The sequence below is a fragment of the Asterias amurensis genome, chromosome 21 (assembly GCF_032118995.1).
Source record: "Asterias amurensis chromosome 21, ASM3211899v1".
NCBI classification, from domain to species: Eukaryota; Metazoa; Echinodermata; class Asteroidea; order Forcipulatida; family Asteriidae; genus Asterias; species Asterias amurensis.
In genome coordinates this window covers 1084631-1105840 of record NC_092668.1, presented here as the reverse complement: position 1 = coordinate 1105840, position 21210 = coordinate 1084631, and the positions used below count along the sequence as shown (strand labels likewise).

The 21210-nt window shown below is 40.8% G+C and overlaps 1 protein-coding gene and 6 non-coding genes across 7 annotated transcripts in view; 6 read left to right on the top strand and 1 right to left on the bottom strand.

The window, feature by feature from the left end:
- Window positions 1-2222: 2222 nt before the first annotated feature.
- Window positions 2223-21210, bottom strand: part of LOC139953348 (neuronal acetylcholine receptor subunit alpha-10-like) — a 72554-nt gene continuing 53566 nt past the window's right edge. The window contains exons 5-6 of the mRNA XM_071952856.1: window positions 17246-17787; window positions 2223-2851 (exon numbers count right to left, since the gene is read on the bottom strand). Coding sequence (XP_071808957.1) covers window positions 2223-2851; window positions 17246-17787 — 1171 coding nt within the window. The remainder of the gene's footprint in view (window positions 2852-17245; window positions 17788-21210) is intronic.
- On the top strand, window positions 11079-11150 carry Trnap-cgg (transfer RNA proline (anticodon CGG)). Its single transcript has one exon. It is a non-coding gene; the product is annotated as a tRNA-Pro (tRNA).
- Trnap-agg (transfer RNA proline (anticodon AGG)) lies at window positions 11573-11644 on the top strand. Its single transcript has one exon. It is a non-coding gene; the product is annotated as a tRNA-Pro (tRNA).
- Window positions 11750-11821, top strand: Trnap-agg (transfer RNA proline (anticodon AGG)). The gene has a single exon. It is a non-coding gene; the product is annotated as a tRNA-Pro (tRNA).
- On the top strand, window positions 11901-11972 carry Trnap-cgg (transfer RNA proline (anticodon CGG)). The gene has a single exon. It is a non-coding gene; the product is annotated as a tRNA-Pro (tRNA).
- Window positions 12076-12147, top strand: Trnap-cgg (transfer RNA proline (anticodon CGG)). The gene has a single exon. It is a non-coding gene; the product is annotated as a tRNA-Pro (tRNA).
- Window positions 12255-12326, top strand: Trnap-agg (transfer RNA proline (anticodon AGG)). Its single transcript has one exon. It is a non-coding gene; the product is annotated as a tRNA-Pro (tRNA).

Sequence of the window (21210 nt, the reverse complement as noted above, 5' to 3'; positions counted from 1 at the left end):
TAATTTAAACATGGATGATTTTTCCTCCAGAGCTCTTTTGTAAAGTCTTCTTGTATAGGGTGGAGAATAGCGCGTAGGAGGACAGTCTTTGCAATCTTGATACATTTCTCCTATGTACTCTGTCATTCAGGTTTTTCTTCTTTAATCTTTGCCAAATTCATTTTGTTCTGCATGCCGGCCGGCCTAAGACTCTCATGAGAGGAAATTTGACATTATGGATGAAGTTTCTTCTATAGTAAGCCTACATTACTTTAGAAATCGTAGTAATTTGGTTTTAAAATGTTGCTGAGAATAAGCTAAATTACTTTTGTTTAAAAAGAGGGAAAATCATGGTTTGTTTTTCCACAACTTATGACCTATGACATATCACGTTTAAACCTTAATTTACGGCATGATGATCAAAATGTTACAAAAATTCGGCGGTGATAAACAATTTCCTCTCGAAATTGCCTTTAATAATACGAAGAGCGGAATAGTCTGGCGATTTGCAAATCGTTTCCCTCCCCCTTCTCTTGCAAGATGATGGTCTACTTTAGTCAGGATACAAGACTAAATAATGCAGTTTGCATTTTGCACCTCCATGCTGCTTTTATACCCTCGACGCATACGGTCCAGTATCACCCCGTTCGTCAACTAATGCCCCCTCTCAATTTTTATTGCCCTCAAGTCACAGCATTACTTGCTCCCTCTACCCATTATAATATTTCCCTCATGTTCTGAACTTGTGCATTTTTTGTAGATTACCGTTCAAAAGTCAACAAACATAGTGCACCTACCTACTACAATCTCATGTTATGTACAATGAAAGATCAAAAATACATTTGTTATACACTGTTACCCTTCATCAGAGGAACAGCTAAATCCATTTTTATTTTACTTTGTACCTGCCGATTTCCTCCGTACGCACATCTAGAAAATGCCTCACAACCTCTCGGAGTCTTAAAAGATTCCATCTGCAGATAAACAACGAGTAGGAGAGTCCATAGAACCGTCTTATGATGGCCTTCACGTCTTAGTTCGAGAGATCCATGCCGAATCCTTTGTCTTACATGCGTACGTGACGGCTCAAGTTGCTCAGCGGATGTCAAATCAATCTCTCTGCAGAAATGACAAGCTGGACAAGGCGAGTTTCATGTGACACAAAGTGTCAATGTTCAAGCGGTTGAATAATTATTCTCTGACTTTCGCAATATCGAGTCTTATTACCATTGTTGTAAAGACGCTTTACTCTTTAGACCTGACACCCTTTATAGTGACTTCACCCCCGTGTCACGTTCCCTTTTCACAGCTTTATAAACCAATACAGAATCATAATGGGATCAAACTAATTAAACCATCCAGCCTCGGTTTCGGCACATTAATGAGAGGAAGCCTTTTTTTGCATAAAGGAAAATCTTTTCAGCAGAATTTGATTTTTGTGATTTTTTTTCGGTTTCTCTAAATACATGTTTACCCATAAGGTAACCATTTTGTCATTGTTCATCAGGACTTTCAAGTTGAAAGCAAGGATACGCCCAAAACCAGTTCAAATTTCGAACAGGGCTGTAAAAAAAAACCTGAAAAGTAAAGAAATATAGTTGCTTCGTTCCCGCAAAATGAATATTGTTTTCGTTCTATCGAAATCATTTTGTTCGAAATATTTCTGTTCCCTCGACAAATTTTGTTCACTCGGTGAGCACTATTTCGTTCCCTAAAAAATATAGCTTTGGGGAACGAAAGTTCGAGGGAACGATTTTGTCCCTTGAGGGTTTCATAAAAGGCGGCAATGTTAAAGAGAGGAATATTCAAATATTTAAGACGTTTGGTCTCAAATAAAGCTACTTGACTAATAACCTTTTCATTTTTATCAACCTTCTTCTCGACAAAGCCAGAATAAGTTGAGTACCCGGTGCAACCGCAAGAAACCATAGAATGCAAGTGTACCTTCAGGTGGTTCACACTTTTTGTACGTCACAATGGAGGCCCAATGACCGTAGCGAGCGTATTTTGCCTTAACTTGTAGTCTAAGGGGGAAGGCTTCGGGAAAACAGTAAACTGTTCAACCTGACTTCTCGCACCTTCCTTGAGAGGTGCTCAGTTTCCGCACGAAAGTTCCTTCTCGAGTTGCAATGCATTTTCCGATGGACACCTCTATTCCGTGGACCACTAGAATTAAGCTCAAACGGTGGAATTTAAAAATGCAACCACTTATGGGTATCAAAAGTATTTTGTACATTTTGTTCTCATAGAAATCTTCCCGTGGCCGAGAGAAGGAAAAAAAGAGGCAGACTTATGTTGACCAGCGTGAAGATGATGAGGAGCGCCCGGTCCACCACGGCGGCCGCGTCTCGCCATTCACGGGCGAAATCCTCAACGGAGTCCTTGGTCCGTTTCCTCTCGGCCAGGTAGTCCACACACCGTGCCAATTCGTTGACCTCCCGCTCCAGGCGGACCGTCACCCGGCTCGGCTTGGCGTCGCTGCCCAGCTCGATCATCTCAACCGTCCCTTCCAGAATCAGCTCGTCGCTGCCGTTTGTGAAGTCTTCACTGAGGCTCTCTTTCACCGAGGTGGTGCTGTCGTTGGTCATGAAGTGTGGGAAGCAACGGACTTTGGTGAGTAGACCATTGTCCTGGCCGCGGTATTTCCGTTTCATACCGTTCCGGCCGTGGTACTTGTCCTTAACCTTGTTCTTGTTGAGGTGGGTGCGGTATTTGCACTTACCAACAGCTCGGGCCAGCCAACCAAAGATGAGCTGTCGAAGGAAGGGAGGCATGGGCACGCTGTTGTGTTCCTTGTGGTAAAGATGAAGCACCCAGACGGACATGAGCACCGACATTGCAACCACTGCTATCATCACCACGAAGTATTTCCCTGGTGGAGGCACAAGAAAGAAAACAAATATTATGATAAAGTCTAATGGGTACACTAACGGCTCCTCTCGAATCCACGGCTTCGGCTTTGGATTCGGCTTCAGGCTCCGTTCTTTCGTCTGAGTGCGTATGCAAAGCACACGCAATTGTCAAGCCTGGGCCGAATCTGGAGCCGAAGCCAAGCTTGTTTTCGAAAAGGGCCAAGAAACGTCATGTTTGTGCGCATGCTTAAAACGCTGTAAACAATGTCTGCTACCACCTATGTTCCATCCACGCACGTCACATTGTAGTTTTGTATTGACTTTGTGGTGAATTTAATCAGCAAAAACAATGATTCGCGCGCGTCCTTGGTTATCAACATACTTTTCATGTCAATAAAATAGACGAAACACGAACTGTGTCTCTTAATAATAACCGCAAGAAAACTCAAGAAACAAAAGCAACCAACCTCAATACTACAAGTCAACTATTAATTGCTGTCTTAATGACGACAAACTGCGTGTCAGTTACCCACATTATAACCTTCAACTCCCTCCTGACTCTAAAGACAACAACACAGCGTGGAAGGTAAGTATAGTCCTACGGGGAGATGATATATTTTTTTACCCCCACGTCAATGTCGTAAGAAAGATACATTAACTCCTCTGAGATTATACATTAGGGGCTTTATACAATGTTTAAGTGCTATGTTTAATAACATTGCAGGAAAAGGCACTCGCCGTGAGGTGGGGTTTTATGAAGCATGGAGATCAATATCCATCCACTGTGATGAGGGGTGAGATGAAAGGGGGAGGGGGGGGGGGAGGAACTCCAGGGTAGGAAGTACATATAATGTGATTGTCAATGGTGAAAGATTGCTTCTGAACTAGCACTTGTCAAGATGATGTTATAAAATTGCTCTTTACATGTTTTATCACGGGTGTCGGCAGTTTGGTTGTGTGCACAGCGTGGCGGCGTCCGTCTGGACAATCTGTCTTCGTTATTTGCATGGATTGCGCGGAAAGCTGCACGTATATAATGTAGGTATGTACACCAGATAGGTCTGTGAAAAGAGAACGAAGGATTCGTGGGTATGGGAGACTTTTGAGACGCTGGTGGCAGCAGACATAACGGTCCTTAGTATGCACACGTAGGTTTGAGCACGCGCACTACCGGCGAGAACTGCGAAAAAGGACCGTGACGGTCCAAAAGTATCCCATTGTCTTTGTGTTACTTGCCCACAAGAAGACGCATTGTCCACGATTCTAAACAAAGGTGTTAGTACATTCTGTACAAAAAGATACACAGACGCCTAAGAGGCATGGGGATAGGGGTGTTGGCAGATCGAGCTCCCCCAAGTCAACCAGCCCTTTGGGAGCGAGCACTGTACATTTCTACACACGAATCCGAAATTAACATCAGTAGGATTTGAAACTATCAGTGGTGGGAGAGTTATCAGGTAAGGTTTGCTGTAGCCCAATGTGTAAACTAATATCGGTGTGATTTCCCGAGACGACAGTGAACATAGCAGACTGGGAGAATGAGGGTTGCGATGCGTAAAAGCAAATCATTACACTTCACTTAAGGACCCTGGTAGCCACCATCTTCAATTGGGAACATGGTTATGCTTAGGGAATTCGCACCCCAAATAAAGGTTGATGACACTAGTCGTATGTGCAAAAAGGTGACACTTCTGTAATCCGGTTTCCAAACGGGGCCTCCGGATGCGGAATGTTCCAGACAGGTTTGTCGTCGATGCTTGCATAGTCTTTTCTCAAAACGCTTGCGATTGGTTTTCTGAGAGGCTTCCTGAAAGTATCACCCTGCAGTGTTTTTCGGGTTATGATATGATGCCATACCGATCGTTTTCATGTGGGAAATTTGTTGCATGCACGGAGCTGTACGTGTTGATTCTCCAAACAATGTGTGTAGAGGGTAACATTATTGCTGCCACGAGGGAAATGTAAGGGCGAGGGGCCGAATTAAGGGCTGGATTTTACGACACCAGTGTAGCACCCCGACTTCTCGCGTCCCCGTTGTGTATGGACGGACGGGGTGTGTCAGTTGAGCATCGGTCATTTCGTTCGCGATGTCACGGCAACTTAAAGGCTGTGGCACAATTTAACATAAATTGCAAGCACTTACCTCACGTCTTTACTACAAATTTAATCATTAAGTACACAATATCTTGCTATGAGTTATATTCTTCTTTTTTCTCATTTTTAAAACACAAGACCAAAATGTAAAACGGATATTGTGCTTAAATATACTTGTATTATTACGCTTACAAATAAGTCCCCAAACATTTTAATGGTGCTCAATGTATGTTGAGAAAACAAAAAGAGATGACAATCATCTCTATTTTGTTCTGGGAGTCTGGCTTACACACATTGAGCGACTGTGGCTGCGGCTTTTTGTTGATCGGCTGCGATAAGCAATAAAGAATAGACACAAGCAGTGATAGCGTATCAGCTGCTGTCTAAGTCAATGAGAGACGATGGGTGGCGCTGGGAGTTTGGGTGGTAGATATAATTATTAGGTTAATTCATTGCCCTCAGATATGTCCTGATTACAGAGAGGGCTATAAAGGTACAGTCGAAAAAGTGCCTGCTGCTTCTAGCGTAAAACATTGTGACATTTTATGACCTAGTCTGGAAGCACTTCTGCCTATACAAATACAACATGTACATCTCTAAAAATCGATACTGCAGTCAGGTCTTAATTGACAAAGAGGACTGAGCGATATTGAAGGTACGTGATAAAACACAAAGGGGCGTCAGCACTCCAAACTAGCAGTCGCCACGTGCTAACACCCAAGGTTTATATGGCGCCCTGGCGGTGTTCGATCCCATTTAGGAGTGTCATCATTGTGAACTTGTACGAGGTCGTAGATTGTAACCGTACCCGCTGCTCTGTTGTTTTATAAAGTGTGTACATTGCATTTACGGCGTGTGTGCTGAGTGGTGCTCAGGATTGCAACAACTAGCATTAAAGGAACACGTTGCCTTGGATCGGTCGAGTTCATTGGTATTTGAAAAGCGCTTGAAACCGTTTGTTACAAAATGCATATGGTTAGAAAGATAACCCAAAAGTAGAATATAATGATCCATACAAACATGCCTCGGAATTTCACGATTTTCCTTTTACGTCACGAAGAAACACGGTCGGCCATTTATGGGAGTCAAAAATTTGACTCCCACAAATGGCCGACCGTGTTAGTCGGCGAGGTAAAAGGAAAACCACGCAACTTCGAGGCATATTTGTGTAGATCATGGTATTCTACTTTTACAACATCTTTCTAACCATATGCATTTTATAAAAAACGGTTACAAACGCTTTTTATAGACCAACTCGTCCGATCCAAGGCAACGTGTTCCTTTAAGGCATGAAATACGGCAATCACTCTAATGGACTACGGTGTATTCTAGACGTTACTTTAAAATATCTCAACTTAATGCTGACCTGAAGTGCGGAATCACGCTCGCGGGCTTTAAGAAAACCGGACACCTTTGGTAATTGTCAAAGATCAGCCTTCTCACCGAAATATGCATAAAATAACAAACCTGTGAAAATTTGTGAATTTAATTGGTCGTCGAAGTTGCGAGATGATGGAATAAAACACCATTGTCATACGAAGTTGTGTGCTTTCAGATGCTTGACTTGGGGACCTCAATCTAATTCTGAGGTCTCAACTCAAAAACAGCTCTCCATTGCTCATTACCAAGTACTTTTATGCTAAACAATTTTTTTAAGTAATTTACCAATAGTGTCCAGTGCTTTTAAGCATCTTAAAGTTAGCATAAGTTGAGATGTTGATGAGAGCTTGAGCTTTAGAAAGTTGTCCATCATTATGTGGTCACTGAAGGCTTGCTTGTACAGTACAAGTCTTGGCCCAAGACGGTGGTGCTTGATTCTGGATAGTGTGCTAAGCGCGGTTGAATCGCCAAAGCGCGCCCGCCACGGTATGATTTGGTTACGTGGACGGCTTGAAATCTAGACTACACTCTGCAAGCTACCATCGTCTTGGCAATCCTGCAGCTCTGCGTGCACTGTGGGCGTTGCCGTATTATGTAAATAAGGCCGTTGTCAAGGTTGTGTAATGCATATTCAATATGTGAACAACATGGCAGCGCCCAGCAGCATGAAATGAAGTCGGGCCACGGTCGTACGTACGGGAGGAACGAGTGATACTATAGTATGGTTTGCCTAGCCATACTTAGTCTTGAAGTCAAGACGGTAATTGTTAAGCGCGGTGTGTAGTTACAGCGCGGTGTAGCTGCGGGGACGATACACACACCCTCGATCCCAGTATGTGTGCGTTAGAGCTGCCTCGCGCTACCTACGACTGTTGCATGTGTAACATCGCACTGTGACTGTTGCATGAAAGGCAGACAAATAGGCAGCGCCTAACGACTTGTCATCAAGTCTAAGCCATACTAAACGAACGAAATGCAGGGATTTAAATTCTACATCCCTCTTTCCCAGAAAACCAAATAATAACTATTGTCGTTATTCTGAAGAATAGCTGACTATAACAGAATGTCTGAGAGAAAACTGACTAAGGAGGAATTAAGAAACAAAATGCTTGCATCTTCGTTACGTGTCGTGTTTGTTTTATGGTTTTATACTTCCCCGAATGATTTGTCGTGGGCAGATCACATGAACCACAGACAGACGAACTACCCGCAGTGCATTATTATACTCACATGGAGGTAGAAACCTCCATGATACTACCGTAATAGTAGTTTTACTACAGCAAACACTATTCACTGTACATGTACAATTTAATTGTCGTTCAGGCATCGACTCATCGACTTTGCACATGTATTAAACTTTAGGGCTACTAACTGTGTCACAATCACATGATTACCTAAATAGTCAGTATGTTATAATTAACAATGATGTATTGTGTCTAAAAACAATTGATACAGTTTACTTAAAATTATTTCTAAATAATAAAAAGGCCAACACAAATTACTTGTTCATAAAATTGATTTCTTTATTGCCAAACACAAATTCTTCACAGAACAGTGGCTATTAAAATGATCTGGTTTGTAAACAGGCTAACAAGAATACCCCACAATTAAAGCCTGAGCGACTAGTGAAATTTGCTTCTCAACTATTCGTGCCTCAAATAGTCTCAACTTCAAAACACTAGTCATTTTTATGCCCCAAAATGCATTGCAGCGTATTATTTGCTGCAGGTGACATAGAGTAAAACTCACGCTGAAAGGATTTAAGGATTGTGTCACTTTATGTCTAGGGCTGGGCGACTAGTGCGACACACTGTCAAACTTGTCGCACAGGCGAGATTATTAAAATCACTAGTCGTGTTGCGACTACTTTTTTTAATTCCTAATTGAATAATCGTGTACTACAAAAATAGTAACAACTTCCTGTTTGGTGAACTGTCTATTGTATCGCTCACGACTATTCATGGCAACATAATTTACTTACGAAACACAGTCAGCGACACCAGTGACAATCCTTCAATCCTCTAAGCAAACAAGTCGTGACTAGTGTCGTAGTCATGACTTTTTGAGGTGTGACTAGTCGAGTAGTAACTTACACTAGTGGCCCAGGCTTACTGATGTCTGGTTGTGTTTCATAGGTAAATTATGTTGTCATTAAAAGTCGTGACTGTGAGCGACACTATTTTTTCAGCAAGCAGGAATAGTCGCAACTATTTTAGTTGTTGTGGTGGCTCGATTTACGGAGTAGGTGAATAATGGCAGTCGCAACTCGACTAAGCAATAACTAGTTGCGATTTCGACTTCAATCATAGTGCGTACCACTAGTCGCAAATCACAGGCTTTCCCACAGCAGCATTTAAAGTGCACAGGTATCACAGCAGTAATATACACAATACTGTTTGTACTATGTACTTGTGTGAGTGGCTGAGCCTACGGCCACTCTTCTACATTGTGGGGTGCAATGCAGTTTTCATCTGATTCTCTGTGTCTTAGATAGTTTATGGCAGTTGAAAGACCATGTTGCTCATCTCGCCCAACTCTTCCACTTAGTTGTACACTTTCATCTTGGTGTTCAAAATAATGACAAACATCAACCCCAGTCCAAAAGCATCGGTTGCTAAGAGTATGCACACAGTTCCCTCAGGGTTGAAAAAGCTATGTAAACTCATCTTGAAAGTCAATCTCTGTATTGGTATGGTATGATACATGTCAACAATAAATTGTGATACAGTGGTGGAACTTTGCAGCAAAATGTAGAGTACAGTTCTTCACATATGTCTTTCTTGATTGACAGTCAATATGATGTTCCATCTTTTCCTTTTCTCTTGAGACTTCCTCTGCAAAACAGCAAAATATCTCTTCCACAATTATATACGCTTGAATCTTGATTCTGTCACAGATTTGTCTCTCTTGAATCAAGAACTCCATTTCTTAATTGCAGAGCAGTCGACTACCCATTCATCTGACAAGACGAGGCCTAAAAAGTATCAGTACTCCAAGGTGGGCATGCAGCAGTTCTCTAAAAGCAGACTCCTTTCCTGGAAATGTGCCCTATCAGAAGAATGAAACAAATATAAATCATAAAATAAGTTCATTGGGTCTCATTGTGCTAAACTTTGTCTGCATCAAGCTTAATGTAAAATGTATATCTGTTTTGATTATTAATATAAAACCGTTGACCAGCGAGGGTTACGATCATCAATCGACCCAACTATAGCAATTGCAAACAAGTGTTAATTGCTTGTGCACAGAAGAAAAATTATGTAAGTTAAAAACAAAAAATGTCAGCCAATGAGCCATTTTCAAATCGAGGGATATGTATCTGTGTGCATTGAAGTGTTGGTGACTCGAGTCAGACAAATCCAATCTCACATAAAGCTGGGCTATGTTCGTTCCAAACCGAAACAAAACCAAGGAGTAGGCTCATACTTCCTTCGAATGCGAATGCGAAGTGGATTTTGGTGAGGCAATACTTTTACGAGCTGCCCTTCCATAAGTGAGACACAAGAAAATTGTGCTTCGCATGACGAAATAGCACTGCTATTTAGCAGGAAGGAGGTCTACCTACATAAATAACAAGTTTTGAAGTATTCAAACATGACAAACAATGACTACTTATGACTTTACGTTTTCTTATTCTATACAGATTCGATCAATATAAACAAGATTCTCTCCACTCACCACTTTGTGACACTGACAGTTACATAGTGACTTGGGATCCATGACTTGCTCAGTTGCAAACGTTGGTCGTATGTATCATGCTCTAGTTTCCCCTAGTTTATTCACACCCGGACATCCTACCTCCATGGTCCAACTGCTGCCTGCATGCAGCAGACGAAGCACACGAGAACTGACGGAGTTTATCGCAAAACCAGACCGTCCGCAGAGAGGGCACTAGCTGGTGTATTTTGACAAAGTCGTTCATTAATTGCTATCTAGATAGCAGATCAATATAGCTTCGGCTCACTTGTTCATCTTTAGCATTCATAATCGTGAATATTTCCTATTTTCTTACGATTTTTCCTCCACGACAAACATGGAGCTGCCAATGCCGTGTAATCATAACATGAATGACCCCGGGGTCAACTAATACATTATGTTAATTTATTACAACGATCGCACGGTGATTGGTCCGTTACAAAGCTGAAGCAGAAAACAATGAAACAGTTAACACAGCGCTGCAGGATTGCCAAGACGATGGTAGCTTGCAGAGTGTAGTCTAGATTTCAAGCCGTCCACGTAACTAAATCATACCGTGGCGGGCGCGCTTTGGCGATTCAACCGCGCGTAGTACACTATCCAGAATCAAGCACCATCGTCTTGGGCCAAGACTAGTACAGTACCTGTGTGACCACCTGTGACATTGCGTTTTCAATAGAGTCACAGAGTCTGGACTTCCTATTTATTGCGTCAACCTCAGCAACCATTATCATAAATTATTTATCAATAAATAATAACGTTGATATGGTGTATTGACTTGTTGGTGTAGTGGCAAAGTTCTCGCCTTCAGCAAGCGAGGGCCGGAGTTCGGTACACGACCAAGTCCGTATTTTTTTACGCCATTGTTTTTTTTCTCACGAAATGATTAGTTTACATTTGAAGCAAAGCAATGTTGCTGACACTTATTAATATTATGAATTCCAAACCAACTTCGTTGGAAACTTTTACCTTCTTTTTCCTGTTGAAATTTACAAGCCCTTAGTGAAGTTATTTTATACTCACTATCCAACCCCCATCAGGACAGAGAAATGGGAACAGTCAAGAGCATTATTCATCGGCTTGTTGCTCTAGTGGTATGATTCTCGCTTCGGGTGCGAGAGGTCCCGGGTTCAATTCCCGGACAAGCCCTGAGTGAATTTATTTTATACTCCATTCGCAACCCCTCAATTCCCGGGTTCATTTCCCGGACAAGTACTTTTTAGAACTAGTTTTGTACTCACTTTGCACTCACCTTAGGGCAGAGAAATGAGAATTTAATGGACAAATGCATCGGCTTGTTGGTTGTCTAGTGGTATGATTCTCGCTTCAGGTGCGACTCCCGGACAAGCCCTGTGAAGGTTTCCAGCTTTCGGATAATCTTCCCACTTTATTTTTTCTTTTATACCGATCAGAATTTTCAATTTTAGCTGCTTTTAAAACATTTAACAATATCGGCTTGTTGGTCTAGTGGTATGATTCTCGCTTAGGCAAGCCCTTTTTAGAAATAGTTTTGTACTCACTTTGCACCCACCTAAGAGCAAAGAAATGAGAATTTAAAGGACAAATGCATCGGCTTGTTGGTCTAGTGGTATGATTCTCGCTTAGGGTGCGAGAGGTCCCGGGTTCAATTCCCGGACAAGCCCTGTGAAGTTTTCCAGCTTTCGGATAATCTTCTCACTTACTATTATTTATTTTTTTACCGATCAGACAATTTCAATTAAAAAGGCTTTGAGACCATCCACAGCATCGGCTTGTTGGGCTAGTGGTATGATTCTCGCTTAGGGTGCGAGAGGTCCCGGGTTCAATTCACGGACAAGCCCTTTTTAGAAATCGTTTTGAACTCACTTTGCACCCATCACATTAGGGCAAAGAAATGAGGTTTTATAAAAGAAATGCATCGGCTTGTTGGTCTAGTGGTATGATTCTCGCTTCGGGTGCGAGAGGTCCCGGGTTCAACTCCCGGACAAGCCCTGTGAAGTTTTCCAGTGTTCGGATAATCTTCCACCTTTATTTTTGTTTGTATACCGACCATAATTTTTCAATTTTAACTGCTTTTGAGACCTTCAACAACATCGGCTTGTTGGTCTAGTGGTATGATTCTCGCTTCGGGTGCGAGAGGTCCCGGGTTCGACTCCCGGACAAGCCCTGGGAAGTTTTCCAGCATTCGGATCATACCCCCTGTATGTTTTTATTTGCAATATTACCGCCCAGAAAATTGTAGTTAAATCAATTTTTGAGTCCATCAACAGCATCGGCTTGTTGGTCTAGTGGCATGATTCTCGCTTAGGGTGAGAGAGGTCCTGGGTTCAATTCCCGGACAAGCCCTTTGAGTACAATTGTTTTATGCTCTTTAAACTTGTATTTGAAGTTCATTGTTTTTGCCTGTACATCATTTATTTCTAACGCAACTGTAGAGCATTGAACCAAAACTGAACAACACTTAACAAAACATAGAAATCAAACAAAATGTAAAATTGCATGATTAAGCATATTATAGTTTCGGTCATCCAACCGTAACAAACTCTTGGCGACATTTATATAATGCCCATGAGCTGAATATAAAAGCACCTTGCCCCTTCAAGGAAATGCAAAACCGGAAATGAGTTTGCAAGCATGTAGTTAATCTGATAAAGGGTTTCTACCGTCAACGACTACCGACTATCCTCCGAGGTGAAGTGGAGCGATTAAAGTAAATAGTCATGCGTAAACGCACACTGTTTCGACTCCCGGGCAGAGAAATGAGAACAGTCAAGTTTTCGGCTTGATGGTCTAGAGGTATGATTCTTACTTCGGGTGCGAGGGGGTCCCTGGTTCGACTCCCGGACAGGCCCTTCACAACATTACTAAGTATTCACTTAGTGTACGGTTTTGTTTTGCTGAGTGTATTCAAAGTTGAAATATTCTAGTGTTGATAAAGATTTACACGGATAGGCCCTATATATAGTTTTAGACTAAGTAAATTCGTTATTGTGTTTGTTGACAAACAGTAATATGTTATGTTACATCTCATATTTCCAATGTTTAGAATTCGTAATTATGACTTCTAACAGTTCATTTTGAATGGTCGTGAGACTTTCCCGCGAACAAAACAAAAACACGATTGTGACTGTTGCCTGACGTCTTTGTTGCCATGTAACAAAAGCGGGTCTTATAAGCCAATCAAAATCGCTGTTACGGCAGCGTTTGGTTGGATACTCACAATGCGACATTTTTTACGATAAACGTGACAGGGTTGACCAATTTTTGTGGAAAAAAAACGCCAGAATTGTGGTACAGTTTTACTGAAAGTTTCTATGAAAAGAAATTCAAAATTAAAGCTATCCTCTATTTGTTATTCAAACTTTTAAACGGAGAATGTTTGCTCCAATCAAAGAAGTTGTTACAGCATGTTTGGCAAAATAAATACATGTGCTCCGAGTCCATGTGCACATTTTTCGTGTTCTTCAATGGAGCAAATTTCTTGACCGTTTGTGAAAGAAAACCACGTCAAACTGGAGGCAAAAGGCATGTTTGTTGAAACGACATTTTGCCCAGGTCCTTCAAGATGATAATGAAAATCTGGATACCTCTGTTTTCGTGAACATGGCGACGATATTTTCGAGGACGACATGACGAGCTTGACGGCGAGATTCTGCGATGGATGCATGTCGATTATTGAGGTAAAGTTGAAAACACAAATTATACTTAAACATTTGCAAAAATATTATTTGCAAATAACTCTGGGTCGTGGGGAGGACAGTTTCCGTATCCTGCCACCTCTTTTTCATTCGTTATGAAATAAAAATAGTATTTAATTAACCAATCTTAAATGAGATATTCCTTGACTTGTACAATGAGTGAAAAAGTGGTGACAGGATACGGAAAGTTTTACCGCGGTAACCTTTTGCATAAATAACTCAGGGTTCAAAGGGGTTGACATGGAGAACGTTTCAAAGCATTATACACAAACTGACGATTCCTTCATAGTTGTAGCCCTGGTAGGAGTTGACTGCCATGTAATGTGTATATTTTAAAAAAGGAAATAAAAGAGTATAATGCAACTCCAGCCTTGTCTAGATTCCTTCCGTCATCACCATTGGGGTCGAGTTGACACAAAGTCGCCCTCTCCACACAAAAATACCCCAAATCCATTCGCAACTATAAAGGGGTAACTGAGTGAGATGATGCGAATTATTAAAAAACGTAACTCGGCAGTTGTACCTTTGTTTCTCGGCGCTTGCCTAGCGGTCAGGGAAACAGGTTGGCCGGAGTGGGTTCAGTATAAGGGAGAGTGAGACAAATTACAGAAACAACTCTAGTATCACTACCGGGGTAAAGCACATCGGTATTCGGTTTCAGTAGGGATTGATGATCCGAGGTTTTCCAGTATTTTCTTTTAGGAGTTAGTTTTATACTATTAAAATGAAAGGCAATTTGTGTTTTCATCCCCAGGGCGTGGACTCTGATGGACATGATCGTATTACTTTAAAACACCTGGGGGTTGGGGAGGTGTCATTGCTCTCTCGGTCTGACCCCGGCTAGTATTGGTGAAAATGCACTTGACTATCACGTGGTACACAACAATTGACTTCTGGAATGCTGATTGGTTGAAGATAGGAATGTCAACCCAGACCCATCTTTTGTTCATCCAGTGTTATGGTGGCATATTATTAGCAACAGAATGGGGTAAGTTTATACAAAGGAATACCTCTTAATCCGCAGAGAAAGGCTGTAATGGACTTTGTTTGGTATTTTGTGTGATTCTATTTGCATTAGGCTTAATTTAATAACATTATTCTTTTAGTATAAGATGAGGAAGCCACAGTGGGATGTATTATCAAAATTGACCAAGGTAGCCCATCCAAGTTCCAAAAGAATACTGAAAGAAAAACACTACCCATGTTTCTCAAATTTGGTAATGCCAAAATAAGCTTCAGGCCTCAAGTCCTTTTTATTAATTGAGTGAGAAATATTATCTCTTTCTCAAAAACTACCTCACTTTAGATGGAGCCAATTCTCACAATGTTTCATACTATCAGCAACTCTCTATTGCTAGTTATCAATTTAGTTTTTATGCGAACAGTTATTTTGAATAAATACTAATAGTGTCCAGTGCATTTAAAGTGCAAGCAGTGTAAAGTGAGATCGCTCAAAGAGCAAAGACCTAACAAACGGTAATTAGCCCGACCACGCCTACACATCCAAGAGGCATTCTTTACACTCCTTCAGAAATTAAGACTTTTTTTTTGTAAATAGGAAGGTAAAAGTTCGTTTCTTTACTCAGCCAAATTTAATTAGCCCGCAATTTTGTTTTTATCAACGCACTTAACACCCGACCATCTAAGTAGGTTTTTCTTTCGTTTTTTTTCTCGTTTTTTTTTTCTTTTTCTTTTTTACATACTGCATTCATAGATTTTCTCCGTAAATCGACCGTTTTATAAACTTTGAATGGTAGGTCCATACACTCAATTCAACAACAACACAACAATCAAAGAAAACACCATATATGAATAAATCATACGGCGAATAGCTAATTTGATTTAGGCTTCGGTCGCTATGAAACCCGGAGCTCTATTGTTGGTGCCGTTAAGTGTTTGGGGAAATTCCTACGTTTCCTCATAATTTGTATCGTGTCCGTTGAACACAACTGTTCCGAGTGATGCTTGGAGAAAAGGATTTATACAAAAAGCAGGAAGGTCGTCCGGTAAACAAAATTTATCTGTTTTTAAATTGGTCTTCGTTGGATATATAAAAGGCTTAACGTAGCGTTGGTTTCGAGAGGATCAAATTTGTTTAACCTTTAGCTTCCAAAGAACACACTATACAAACAACTGTCGAACATTTGCAAAATAAAGTGCTCACTTTTCAGGGAAAACACCGCAAACAGGTTCATGTCTATTTCAGGAATTTTTGACGTTTACAGACGTGCTTACAAGAACTAAGTTTTTGTAAGAATTGGTTTCGTGAGTTGTGCACTGTGATAATATTATTCGACAATGCATCCATTAACTCAATATGCATTTAATATTTGTATAGCAAAACTGGCAATTGTGTGCCTGTGGATCACACAGTGCTAGGCAGGTTGTTGAGTCACTCCATTGCACAATGCGCAGAAAAGAAGTGTAAGAAAGCAAAGAAGACGAAGAAGAGAAACACCCTTGAGTTCCAAATCACAAAATGCCCCATAAGTCTGACGCCTAACACTGAGTATAGAGTAATGTGACAAACGTGAGTATACATTTAATTGTGACTGTTAAATGTAGCGTGCACGCGGTTCGAGGCAGCATACGGAGTATAGGGTATCAATATTTACTGGGATTGAATTACCTTCAGAACAAAATACAATTATTACGAAATTCGAACCACGGGTGGTAGTGTTTTCCTTAAAGGCCGTGGACACTATTGGTAATTGTCAAAGACTAGCCTCCACAGTTGGTGTATCTCAACATATGCATAAAATGATGAACCTGTGCAAATTTGAGCTCAATCGGTCATCGAACTTGCGAGATATGAATGAAAGAAAAAAACACCCTTGTCACACGAAGGTGTGTGCGTTCAGATGGTTGATTTCGAGACCTCAAGCTCTAAATCTGAGGTCTCGAAACCAAATTCGTAGAAAATTACTTCTTTTTCGAAAACTATGGCACTTCAGAGGGTGCCGTTTCTCACAATGTTTTATACCATCAACCTCTCCCTATTACTCGTTACCAAGAAAGGTTTTATGCTAATAATTATTTTGAGTAATTACCAATAGTGTCCACTGCCTTTAAAGACCAGACTATAAAGACGTACTTTTAGTCAAAAAAAAAAAAAATAAAAAAATAAAAATCTTGTATGTTAATCACACCCTAAATGCAATTTAAAGATTCATTGTCTTGCTAAAACGGTACGGAGAAATAACCAAATTATTCCGAAAGGTTGTCTTACTGCACCTTGCGCAAGGTTCGTGACGTTCACTGCGCGTTTATTTAGTCAGCAGTTAAGGAAAAGCAGATGTCAATTTTGAAGCTAGTTGGCAAGTATCCTTGTATCCAATTGGAGACTCATGAAATACACATTAGGCACCGGCCTTATTTGCCTTCGGTCCTCATAGGTGGAACTTATAAGCATTTTGATTGACCAACTAATGACACTATTGCCACGTGTGGGCTAGACTTGATTCAAGTCCCATTCTCGTGTGAGAGGTCCCTAAGCATATACCCCAACTTACTATAAAACAACACGTAGCATACACAGTACAGTGCTGCGCTCGCCGTAAAACTTACCCATTATTGGAAAAGTTCCGTCCGAGGCTGGTGGAATCGTCGTTATAACCAGCTCGTTGAAGACTATCAGCGACAACATCGTCGTTATAGAGAGATTCATCTTCTCCCCGGACTCCGGTGGCAGATAGAAGACAAATATGGATAGAATGGATATGAGTACGTACGGAAGGATAATGTTGGCCACGTAGAATTCCGGTTTTCTCTCAATCACAAGCGTGTACTCCACGTCCGGGAACTTATGCGGGCAACAGCTGTACTTTATCTTATGGTTTGTTACGAACATATCCAAGAGGTCCCATTCCCCGTTCGGCTGGTACTTGTCTAGCTCCGGGACGGGCCGAGAGGCATTGATATCCACCCCCGTCTCGTCGAACGACCAGGAGCCGAACTTGAGTGGGCAGCGCTGGGTGTCGAACGGGTAGTAGGTTAGGTCCACTTTACAGTAGCTGATAAAGATGTAGGGTGTGTTGAACTGAACAATACCGTCGGAGGAGACCACGCAGGATAGTCCAAGGTCTCCACTGAGGGGGTTGGGATCAACACTAAAATAGTCAAGAAATTCAAAGAGAAATGAAACAATTTTAGTATAAAAAAAGACATCAGTAATATTTTGCATGGCATCCAGGGGGGAGGGGCACGCCCCTTGTGGCAGTTGATTGGGTTGACACCCCAGTAGCCCTCACCCGAAGTAAAAAATACAGTGTATATTTCCAAAAAGAAACCAGTGAACAGCAAAACAAAAACAGTATCAAAGTCAACCTGGAAAATAAAATAAGTAAATAAATAAATACAAAAACAGTTAAATAAATGAATTTTGTGTGGTTTAATTAATGTCCTCGTTCAAAGCTCTCTATAGTTTGATATCATTCCATTTTTAGTATTTGTATTGTTCTTTTGTTACAAACGAGCTTTTGAAACACAACCTGCGTTTCTCAAAATTCAAAAAAAAAAAAAAAAAAAAAATGACACCACTAACAAAGAAGGAAAAACGTTGCACCAATATAGTGATTGGGAAATAGAAGAAAAGAAGTAAATAAACATTCCCAGACGAAATGCATCCGGACAGAAAACAAAAATCGATACCAAAACCACTTCGGGTAACCTCACTCTTATCGAGTTTGTTCCGAGTTCCCCCTTTCGTTGTTCGATCCCTCAAAGTGTCTTTTTGGCACCATACCCTCGCCCGCTCTTGTTAAACCGGCAGTAATAACACCAGGAACGGAGGGCCCGGACCTTGCTGAAGGCGATGAGTGCCCGTATTAGAGCTTCTTCGTGCTAGCTCAGAGTGTTGGTTAATAAATCTTAAACCCAACGGCAACATAAACATTTTTTTTACCTGATAATCAAGGTGTCGTATTATAGAGACCTTCGGTTTGATTCGATAAGGTGGTCTCAGAGGCGAGGTTTGCGTGTACACGACATGGTATAAAGGTGCGACGGTCGTATTATGGCTCAAAGAAAATTTTTTCTTTGTGTATATACAGTGTAACAGTTTATTGCACTCAAACAGTATAGATGGATTGCACATGACGTAATTGACCACCATCTTGGATGTAAAACAACTGAAAATTAAACGCGTGTACGCGCTGCGCACAGCTCTCAGCCAATGGTAACCATTAATTTGATGTTTCATCAAAATTGGCGGTCAATGCGAGGGGTCTATTATTGGGAATAAAACAACTGGTCGTGAATTTGGGAACATATGAAACCTACACACTTAAGAGTTGATAAACGAAGAATCCCGCATGAAGTTTAGGTTAAACGGTCAAAAGTTTGTTTTGCACTCTAATATTGTGGGAATAGTCCTTTAAATGTTAAAGCCGATGATAAATGACTTAAACCAACAGTTTGGGTGGAAAGCTGGACGTTATAACATACGGATAGCCAAAACGCATTGCTGTGACGGTTTGCGCACGTATCCAGGACGAGAGCTACAATCGCATCTGCTAAATTTACTCTGTAAAAACGTGAACATTTCAGATAAATTAAACTGATATTATAACAAGATTCGTTTCTTTGCGTGTACAAAAGTATTAGCATATTTGTGTTTGTAAGAAAAATGTTTCAATAATGGAAATCCACTCTTAAGGCTGTCTGGTTAAAATAATGCGGAGTAAAAACTAAAACCGATCCATCAAAAAAAGCTTGAGAAGTAAGGAGTTGTGACAATGAAAGTGGGAACATTTGAAGCACATCCATCAACGATAACCTAGGTACCCTCACAGGCATTTGGGCACTCCTCTGTGAAGAGAACCAATTATGGTGTTATGCTGTAGGACACACGTATCTTAGCAATGTTTAAAATCACATGAATTGTATAGCCACCTCCCTCCCCAAACAACTTGAATCCAATATGCCATCATGCCACAAGGCAAAAGCGAGTTGTTAAGCAAAATCGACAGTGCAGATCATTTTCTTAATGACAGTTTTTAAAGAAGACAGGTCCTATAGATGATTTTACCCGAACTTTTAGGTTTAAACAGCCACTTTCATAGATTTGAGAAAGTTGATGACTCACCCTCCTACCCCAAGGTTTGGGTTGGTCACCCACTCCTCCTATCCCCGAATACAATTTCTAAACCAATCATTATTCCTTTAGCTAGTCTAACTTATGTCGTGGAACAATTAAGTGAAGAGTTTTCAGTGATTAAATGTGATGAAATGTAAGTATTTTGTATCCCCAAAAAATGCAAGTAACATGAGTGATGGTTGTACGAAAGTAAATTTGTCAATACACTTTTGGTATCAACTTTAAATAATCATAATTTTTCTTTATTTATGACGCCTTATTCCCCTCTTCCATCATCTTAACCATTCAAAGGGATATCTTCAATTAAGAAGCGTCCCCCTAGCGGCCCCAAATCCGTTCCAAATTGTACCCCGAAGGTTAAGGGTGGCATCAAACAATCCTACACACAAGACAAACCCATTAAAACACCCGTCGCCAACGGTTAGCTCAGGCCGGCCGATTTCAAACAACAAAGCGCGGGAAAAAGAGAAGGCTCTTCCCGCCTTTTAAAATGCCACACGAGATTACGCGGGAGAAGGGCTTTCCGGCCAATTTCAGTAATTGTGTCTTGTGCGAAACCAATAAGGGTAAATCGGAATGATTAAAATTGAGATTTCTTTTTCTTTTTTTAAGAAGCATCTTTGTCGGACGGCATTTTTTTTGAATGACCGCATATGCCTTTGGCACTGAGTAAAAAAGTTTACAGTGACACTGTACCAACAATACCATCGCGTGCATGTAAAGGAATTACAACGAAAACTCATTGGGATCTATTACAAAATAAGTGGGTAGTACAATATTCAGGCATGGCAGGTTGTTCAACCGATTGATGATAGCCTTTGATGTACGTCATGAGTGACCAAAACCGACTGGTGACCATCTTGGAAAGAGGTGTCTGGTTTTCACTGTGTTATACTAAATAAAAATTAAGGTTGTCAGCACCAGTGTTGAAACGTTGTTTTTGTTGGCAAAAATCTACCATTGATTCGTTTGAAAGAAATACAGCGGTCATTTTTGTTACAAATTTTTGTTTTGCCAAAGTGTCACCGCTTAATCTCTGCAGCTGAAAATATGTCTAAGAAATTAATGCGTGCAAACAATAAAGAATAATTATATATGTATATGTTCATTAAGCAGAAACACTTCAAGAGTGGTTCACGCTCCTGGTTACTTGCTCACACAGGGCTGTAACATCAGGGAGTTCAACCATTCTCTCGTATCAACGATAAGAGGTCTTCTAAATTTTAGTAGATAATTAATTGCAAACAAATAATACGTACGAACAATGGTCAAAACCGACATAATTTGTCCACTGTAAAGAAACACCCCAAGATGAGTTCCCGCGTTTGGTTACTTGTTCACACGGGGTTGCAATATCAGGGGAGTTCAGCCATTCGCTTGTCTCAATTCTAAGAACGCTATTCTCATTTCCAGCAGATAGTTATATGCAAAAAAA